The sequence below is a fragment of the Nesoenas mayeri genome (assembly GCF_963082525.1).
Source record: "Nesoenas mayeri genome assembly, chromosome: 7".
NCBI lineage: Eukaryota > Metazoa > Chordata > Aves > Columbiformes > Columbidae > Nesoenas > Nesoenas mayeri.
This window is the reverse complement of record NC_137551.1, coordinates 23,212,217-23,221,066: the sequence shown is the minus strand read 5'-3', so window position 1 is coordinate 23,221,066 and position 8,850 is coordinate 23,212,217. Positions and strand designations below refer to the sequence as shown.

General features: G+C 53.8%; 1 protein-coding gene across 1 annotated transcript; it reads left to right on the top strand.

The window, feature by feature from the left end:
* Positions 1–254: 254 nt before the first annotated feature.
* On the top strand, positions 255–4,538 carry HHEX (hematopoietically expressed homeobox; the record flags this gene model as incomplete). Its single annotated transcript, XM_080347827.1, has 4 exons — positions 255–642; positions 2,203–2,381; positions 2,591–2,641; positions 4,305–4,538. 4 exons carry the CDS (start codon positions 255–257, stop codon positions 4,536–4,538), a joined length of 852 nt encoding a protein of 283 aa, XP_080203953.1.
* Between the last annotated feature and the right edge of the window lie 4,312 nt (positions 4,539–8,850).

Here is an 8,850-nt window from a genome sequence, read left to right as displayed (position 1 = left end):
AGGCGGGGGGAGAGTTTGCCGGCGGGGGGTGGTTTCCCCCTTCCCTGACCGGGCTCATTGGCTAGACGGAGCCGTGGCAGGAAGGGGATAGAGACCACGCGAGCTCCGCCCCGCACCAATAGAAACCTATTGAAGGGTAACCCGAGCCCAGAGAAACCCGCGGCGGCGGTGCCAGCACCCAGCCGCCGCGGTCGGGACCGGCTGTCTGCAGGGGCGGCCGGGGGCGCAGGGGGTGCGCGGGCGGCGGCCGCGCCATGCAGTACCAGCCGCCGGGCGCGGCGCCGGCGGCGGCAGCAGCTCTGGGCGTCGGCGTCCCGCTGTACGCGCCCACGCCGCTGCTCCAGCCCGCGCACCCCACGCCCTTCTACATCGAGGACATCCTGGGCCGCGGTCCCGCCGCCGCCCCGGCCCCCCACTCCCTGCCCGCCCCGCCGCCGCCGACGCTGCCGTCGCCCAACTCTTCCTTCACCAGCCTGGTGTCCCCGTACCGGACCCCCATCTACGAGCCGACCCCCATCCACCCGGCCTTCTCCCACCACCTCGCCGCTACCTACGGCACCGGCGCCTACGCCGGGCCCCTCTACTCCTTTCCCCGCGCCGTCGGCGACTACGCGCACGCCCTGATCCGGCAGGACCCCCTGGGTAAGAAATCCCCCCTGCCCTCCCCTGCTGCCGCCGCGCCACTCTCATCTCATCCCCGTCCCGCCGTCGGGAGCATGGGTGGAATGAGACAGTGGCTGAAAGTTGCCCCTCTGCTTCTCCGCGCTCCCTCTGTCGCCCTCCGGCTCCTGTCTGATTTACAGTAAAGACACGGCGCGTTCCGGCGCTGGCAGCGAGACCACAGTGCGCGGCCGCGGTGACTCAGATTTGTTTTCCTTCAACCAAGTGACTCTGAGAGTGTCCTTAGTAATGTCGCGTGTGGTTTTGGTGGGGAGTTTTAATTGTGCTGGGAGATCGCATGGCAGATCTCACCCTTTTCCTGCGGATGACTTGAAAAACAGTCAGGAGATCGGCGCCGCTCGCCGGGGCCCCCATGGCTCCTCGGTGGGTCGAGTCGGGTGGGGCCGGAGCCCTGGCAGCCCCTTGTCGCCCGCGGTCGCGGGAAGCGTCCCTACTGCGGGGGCTGAGCCCCGCGCCCGGGCTGCAGCACTTGTTCTTAGCGATTGCAAAACTGGACCTGACTCACCACATTTGTGCAGTGAAAGAGGCTGACCCTTTCCGTTCATACAGGAAACCTTGAGCTCTCGATAGGAGTAAATCTGGTTTCAGAAGCTGTTAAGTGTTTTCCTGGCCGCCTGAAGCAGGCTCTTCCCCGGGAGTCGTGCACATTGCTGATTACTTTATCGACATCCTCAATACAGACAAATTCAGGAAACACTCGACTTCTGATAGCCGGGATCCGTTTTTCTGATATTGTTCATTTCCTCTGTGTGGGATGTGACTTTATGACAGCTAAAATAACCAGTTGCTTCCTATTTTTTGTGTCTGTTTTGCACCAGAATTACTAAAGCCTGACGCAAGCAAAATCTTGAAAAACAATGCAGCAAATTTCAAAGGGTGCAGGCAGCAAGACAGAAAGACAAACAGAGTGACTCAGTGGCACTGGCCAGAGCCTCCGGCCCCGGGACTCGGCAGCGGGGCTGGCCCGCGACGTGTCACTGCCCGCACCTCCGGGCCCCGCACCGCTGCCCCGAGCCCGGGGCTGAGCCTGGCGGGCACCCCGTGGCTTCGGGCGCGCAAGCCCTTAGGCGGGGCTGGGGGTCTTGGGCCCTTCTTGCCCGAAGCGGGTGCGGGCAACGTCCCTGCTCTGCGCGGGGACCCGAGCAGTGGTGCAGATAAAGGGAGACGGTTTCTCTGGGCCATTGCACTGAAAGAGCAGAAGGAAGCAAAGGTGGTGGTTTGGTTTGTTTTTTTTTTTTTTTTTTGTCTCTTTGCGAGATAGACCAACAGGAAACACATTGACGGAAATGTTGCCAAAGCCCGTAGAGTGGCTCTAACTGGTCCCTCTGTTCGGCGGAGGTGAAAAATCAGAGGAGGTGAAATATCAGAATAGGAACTGGGAGCAATAAAATCAGGCGAAGGAAATTAGCGGGCCGTGGACTCGGCGCACCTCCAGGCCCGGGCTCAGGCAGGGGCTGGGGCTCCCTAGGCACGCGTGTCCGCGGCCGGCCGGTGACGCTCGGCGTATGCCTTTCTTTGAAGGGAAGCCGCTGCTGTGGAGCCCCTTCATCCAGCGGCCGCTGCACAAGAGGAAAGGGGGGCAGGTCCGCTTCTCCAACGACCAGACCATCGAGCTGGAGAAGAAGTTTGAGACACAAAAATACCTCTCTCCGCCGGAGAGGAAGCGGCTGGCGAAGATGCTGCAGCTCAGCGAGAGACAGGTGAGGCCGTGCCCGCACCCCGGGGAACTGCACCCCATCCCTGGGCAGCCTCCGCTGTGCGGCTGCTGTCGGCGCATCGGCCCTGGAGACCCGGCCGGCTCGGTGTGGGGGGAGTTTGGCTCTTGCTTTCTTCTCGTGGCTCGGGTACGGCTCCTGGCGCTTACCGGCTCCGAGACTACCCTGTGCCTTCTCTCGTTGTCGTTGCTCAGGTCAAAACGTGGTTTCAGAATCGCCGAGCCAAATGGAGGCGTCTAAAGCAGGTACGGGGATGTTTCCGTTTCTATAGAAATAAGTATTTTAATTGTCTTATCTTATGCCGTGCTCGCCTATTCCAGGTTGTATGCAGAAGTCATCTGAAAGGCTGTTTAACCTCTTCACCTTGATTAAAAAGACAAATAATCATGCTGGAATCAATGAGGGCTCGTTCAGGCAGCACTAACGTTAAAAGCTCCTAATGTGGTTCCTATATCAATTATGCCCGGCTTTCACACACTGCCTATTAAAACTCCACGGTAATTGTTTTGTAAACCCATATGTTGTTTAGCCAATTAACGTGGAGAAGATAAGTCATTGTCAGTAAATTACTTAGGCAGTTGTTTTGGAGAAGAATATTTGCTGGTCTTTTAAACCACCCTCTCTTAATAAACACAAGTCGATTTATTCTGCAAATGTTGAGAGAGGCAGGTACAAATACCTTGCTTGTTTTGAGGAGCTACATGGAAAATTGAGTAGCTTTTACTTTTATTTACAAATAGTTACAGCATATGAGGCTGAGAGGTTTAAGCGTTTTCCCTTCCCCAAGAAATGGTGCTCAAGCAGGGGAATATATTTTTTCATGATCCAGAGGGCCCAATCCTGCCCAGCTAGGCCAGATGAAGGCCCTTGGCTCAAAGGTTTGTGAAAAATCCCTGCATTGTGACCTGAATCTGGCTTCAGGAAGCATGGCATAAACAGCTACGTTTTACTGGTAAATCAGCCTCTCATATAAAAATAATAAAAAAGGAAAACCAATCACAGTGCGACACTCTAGAGTTATTTGTTCTGTGATCTTCTCCTGGGTTTGACCCATACTTCAGTTGATTTTTTTAATAAAATCCCTTTTCCCTGGCAAGAGGTGGGCTGGGTCCGTGATGGTGCCTCCTCGGCAGGGCCCGGCCTGCGCCGCAGTGTCCAGAGAGCTCGCTTGGGATCTCAGCCATTTTAAGTCATTTCCTCCTTTTCATTCGGTTGCATCCATTTCTCTGAGCCCGCACGGTTATGAGTACGTGTCTCTGCCTGCTTTCTCTTTGCTGAGAGTATCATTTCATGCCCCCTAAGGGGACCGGGCTCCCCAGACAGCTGCCAATGCAGGGCTACTCTTGCCTTCAAAAAGGGGTTTTTATTTTGTTTCGTTTTGTTCTTAATGATGAGTTTATTAATGTTGAATTTTAGCTTAATGAGTAATTTTGTCACGTTTGCTTTCAGGCCACTGATGGATTTGGCCTCCCTCCTTTTACTGTTGGGTGTAATTAAAGAAAGATCAGGGCAGGAGGAAGCTGTATGTCGGTGTTTGTAGACTCATAATAAACATTTGCTTTGCTAAAGACAAAAGTTCAGAGGTTCCTGGGCTCCGGCAGCTCCTGACTCTTTTGAAGTGGCTGCGATAACCATCACCAAGGAGCCTTATTCACGGCAGCAGCCCCTGTGGCTGCTGGGGAGTGGGATCAGAGCCGAGTCCCTGCGTGCAGCTGAGCCCTTTTCCGGCCCTGGCCCACTCAGGCAGGTTTATAGGCAGGAGGCCCAGGGAGATAGTGGGACACCTGCCTTTTCCTGCAAGGTCTGGAGAAACCCAAGGTGGTTTTCCTATCCAGCACAGCTGTGATTCCCAGGCCTTCTGGCTTTGTGGCCCGTATTCCTGTATAAAGCAGGCTTCTTTCATTGCAGGAGAACCCTCAGGCCACCAAAAAAGAAGAAGTAGAAGGTGCTGACAGTCACAGTGACCAAAGGCCGGAGAGCTGCCCGACTCCAGAGCAGAAGGGTAAGGAGGTCTCCCTGGATGGCTCTCAGTACACCCCCTCACCAGCCTCACAGGAGGACCTGGAGTCAGATGTCTCTGACGACTCCGATCAAGAAGTGGACATTGAAGGTGATAAAGGCTACTACAATTCTACCCACTAATGGCCCCATGTGAAGAGTGGACCCTAACTCAGCTTGCACTTTACCAAGGGCTGGTTTGGAAGGATATTATGCTACAGGAGAAAACTTTGACCATTCCACTGAAAAATACCCAAACAAACAACAAAAACCAACACAACACCAAATAGACTCATTTTATAATAAGCAGAGAAAGACAGATATATTTTCTGCAAACAGTGCATTTTCAGCAGTTCTCTAATTTGGTTTAAAGAACATGGTTTGTATTTAATTATTTGTAAAATGTATTTGTACATTAATTGATGTTCTGACTGGAATATAATACTGCACCCTGTTCTTACTCACAGGAGGTCTGAATCAGCTGCTGTTAGTGATCAGGCAAAACTCCTGATCTAGTGTGGAAGTGAGTATGGACTGCTGGACTAAAGCCTTTGTATGTGTAAACCAAGGTAGTTTAAATAGATTAATTTAAATGCCCTTTGCAAGCAGAGAAATATTCTGTGAAATATGGAGGGATTTGACATCCCATGAAGTGCCTTATGCTCACACCCTTTTACCTGCTGCGGTGTTCTCCTCTGAGACATCCCTCCATTCATGAGGTAGTCTCTTTGGAGAGATTAATTTTTGCTCTTGTTTGAGATGAAATGTGCCTTCTCAGATTTTTGAGGACTTTTCCCCACAGTCTCGATGGTTCAATTTACGGGGGGAAAAAAAAAAGAAAAACCAAACAACCGGTTTTTTCTCCTTTAAAATCTCTAGCACTGTTTTTCTACAGATTTCATACTTGAGAAGAAAATGTGGGGAGTGATAGGGCCGTGGTGCAGGAAAGAAAATGGCATCAGCTGTGGGGGATGAGGCACACAGCTGTGGGAAGATAACGCCTAATTGTATACATATCTGCTTCTGTACATACTAGTTTTCTTTAAAAGTCTTACGGTTTTATACCTCACATTGTTCATATTTTGTACATATTTGTTCAGTGTTTAAAAACAAACAAAACCCCCAAACCTGGTATTTAATTTTTGATGGACTTGTCTGTGAAATAAAACTAAACTCTGCACCAGCCGCCACACTGGCCGTCCAGTTACTGGCAGGAGAAATGCCAAACTTCCCCCTTTGCAGCAATGGCCCATGTGTGCTGTAATCGGGCTTTTTCCCTCCGGTACCGTGCCGGTCACCGATCACGCTGCAGCCTTCTGGGCGCCCTCGGGCTGCGGGGATCTCGCATGGGCTCATTGCATATTTTTTTGCTGTTCTCACCTTGCCACCTCACGTTTCGGTTTTGCCTCTATCCGCGCCCGCACGGGAAAGGTCGCTGGCGGGAGGAGGAAAGCGTGGTCTGCGAGCTGCGGCTGGAAGCGTCGGTGTTTACCCCCGAGCCGTCGCGACCCGGGGCGGGGGGAGCCCGCGGGGGCTGGAGGAGGAGCGGGGCTAGCGGTGCCTGCTCGGGGCCGGGCATCGACCCCAGGCCGGGCAGCCGCTGACCCGCCTGAGTCAACAGTGGTTATTAATCGGCCTTTCTCCGAAATGATGCCGGCCCGTGGGCGCGGGAATGCGCACAGAACCCGGGGGTGCGGGGAAATGCCCCCGGGAGCGGGCATCCCAGGGGGGGCACCCGCGCGGTTCAGCCCGCACCGTCCACGTTTTCCGTCCCCCCCGGGCGCCGCAGAGACCACTCGGGGGAGAGAGACCTGCCCCCAGCCGGGTGCCACAGAGGCTTTTAGTGCCAGGAAAGGATTTTAGGGAGCAACAAATGGCAACTTTGAATAGCGAATGGGGACGGCCCTTAGGGCAGCCGGCGTGTCGCATCTGAGCAGGTTAATGCTTCGAGAAACAGCTGTGTTTTCTGAATTACTGAGTGGCTTTAACTTTGGTTTATTCTATTAAAACTGCGTTCATGAACGGAGCCCGAAAACATGAAGTAAACTGGGCGGTTCCGTTGCCACCTGTTCGTGCGCGCCGGGAAAAGGGCGAAGCCTCCGGCCGACCCCTCCGCCCCGCAAGCTGCGGTGCGTGCGGGGTGAGGAAATCATCCTCGAGAGCAGAAAACGTGCAGTGAGGCTCTGCTGGCCAGGAAGACGAGTTTCCATCTTTCACATTTTCCCCCTCTCTCCGTGTTTCTGTCGCGGGTCTCGGCCCAGGTCCGGACGGGAGCGAGAACAATCCATCGTGAGTCTCCGGGGCTGAGTCGCAGGAACTGCGGGAAGGTGCCGGGTGCAGGGCGGGTGGGGGGACTCGAGCAGGGGCGTCCCGGCCTTTTCCCTTCCATTTTTCCTTCTCTTGTGTGTCTGTCATGACCAAGATTAGGTAGCATGACATTTGCTTTATTTCTTCAGGGCGTGTTCGTGTTACGGCTGTGCTTCCGCGCGGGGACTGGCACACGCGTGGGACAGGGCCACCGCGAAGGGTGGGTGGCAGGGGGAAGCCCGCGGGTGCGGGGCCTTGGGTGAAGTCCAATAAACCCCAATTCTATGAGGGGCGATGCCGGCATCGCCCGGGCAGGGCAACCCGGGAGCCAGCCGCGCTTATAGACTTGCACGGCCCGATAAGGATGGCGGGGGGGACTCTGCCCCAAGCACAACTCGGGTTTGTGTCCACGCCAGTGTAAGGTGGTCCCAGAAAGCCGGGCTCGTTAAACCCCGGCGCTTTCCCAGCGGTGTCAGGGATTTGGCGGCTACCTGAAGGTGGGGAGGGCAGATGCATCGTCTGCAGCAGCCGGGACGGGATGTGGATTTCAAGGTTGTCAGGACAGGTGACAACAGAGCTGTCACCGAGGCTCCGTGTGGAAATACCCCCGTTCACCCATCCACCCGCGGAGGGGGGCTCACGGCTTCGCGGCGCCGAGGTGAAACATACACAGGGGTGGGGGCGGCGAGCCGCGGGCTGGGCTGCCGGCTGCAATTAGAGAAAAACACCCCGGCAGCTGTCCGTGACGCCTGAAGCCCGTTTCCACAGCGGGGGACACGCGTGTGGGGATGCCCGCGGCGGGGCGGGCCAGCGACTCTCCTCCGCAGGAGAAAAACAGCCGAAGCACTTTACACCGTTCGGTAAAAGCTTCGAGCCCCTTCCGTGCCACCCTTCTTTTTCCTATTTGTTTGCCTGTTGGCTATTTCATGCCGAACTAGCACGTATGACCTTTCCAGCACAACTCCCGTCTTGTTTTCGACTCTTTTATCAGCCGATTCAACTTGAAAATGGTTATCATTTAGCAGAAAAACAAACAGAAAAGCACATTTTTGTAAGCAAAACGTTAATGATTGGAAGAATTGCACCAATTTCAGCTTGACAGTGTGTGATTAATCCTCTGGGTCAGATACTTATATTTTTAGTCATTAGGTTCGTCGGCCTTTGATATGCAGAACTGTTTATAGCCTAGTAGGCTATCGACCCGGCCGCCGATGTACTTTGACTCCTCACATAGCGCGGCTGCCCGGAGCGGGCACGGCCACCGGCCCCACAGGATGCCTGGGCTGAGGGGGGTCGGGGGGCGCCCGTCCCAAGGGAGGCAGCCAGTGTCACCCGTGGAAGCGAGCGCGGAACCCCCGTGCTCCGCGAAGGCTGCCCGCACGCAGGGAAGGGCGAGTCCAGCTCGGCGGTTGGGACACGCGTGGAGCAGCCTCGAGTGGTTCCGCGGTGTGCGGGGGAGGGGGGAGGAGGAAAGCGGTTGCACATTTGCGATCCCGGACACTCTAATCCTTCAGGCCGAAACGTCCAGAACATCTTTTATTGCACAATAATAGGAAATAATAACTTAGGGCTCCTGATTGTTTGTTTTCACTTGAAAAGGACCTTCCTCTGGTCAGATCGGGTAAATGGAGGGTTTACCACTCCGTTTAGTGGACAACAATAAATGATGTTAGGACCCGAACAAATCTGCTGTTAGATGTCTTGTCAGAGGACAAAAAATAAGACAGACAAAAAATCTGTGCATAGGTGTGAATCTTTCAGCTATGCATATGTATATATATGTATATGTATATATGTATATATATATATGGGTTAGATTTTAAAGACAAATCAGCTTTCCATTAATGTTTAATGGTGGTTTGGGCTTAGCAAGGACAGAAAGATTTTGTCCGGCTCTGTAGGTGACAACGACTGCTTATCAGAGAGTCTTTGCCAACCATGGAGTCTCTATCTTCTGAATCATAGATTTTGTTGGCTTCAGGCCTTACAAGCATAGGAGATTTTTCTTTTTATTTATTCAAAACGGAAAAATAATGTGCATTTCTAAAATATTTCTGGTGGTGCATGCCAAGGCCAAAAATACTTGACATAATTGTGAAAAAAACTCATCGTGATAACTTAACGGGCTCCATTTCACAACTCCGTTGTT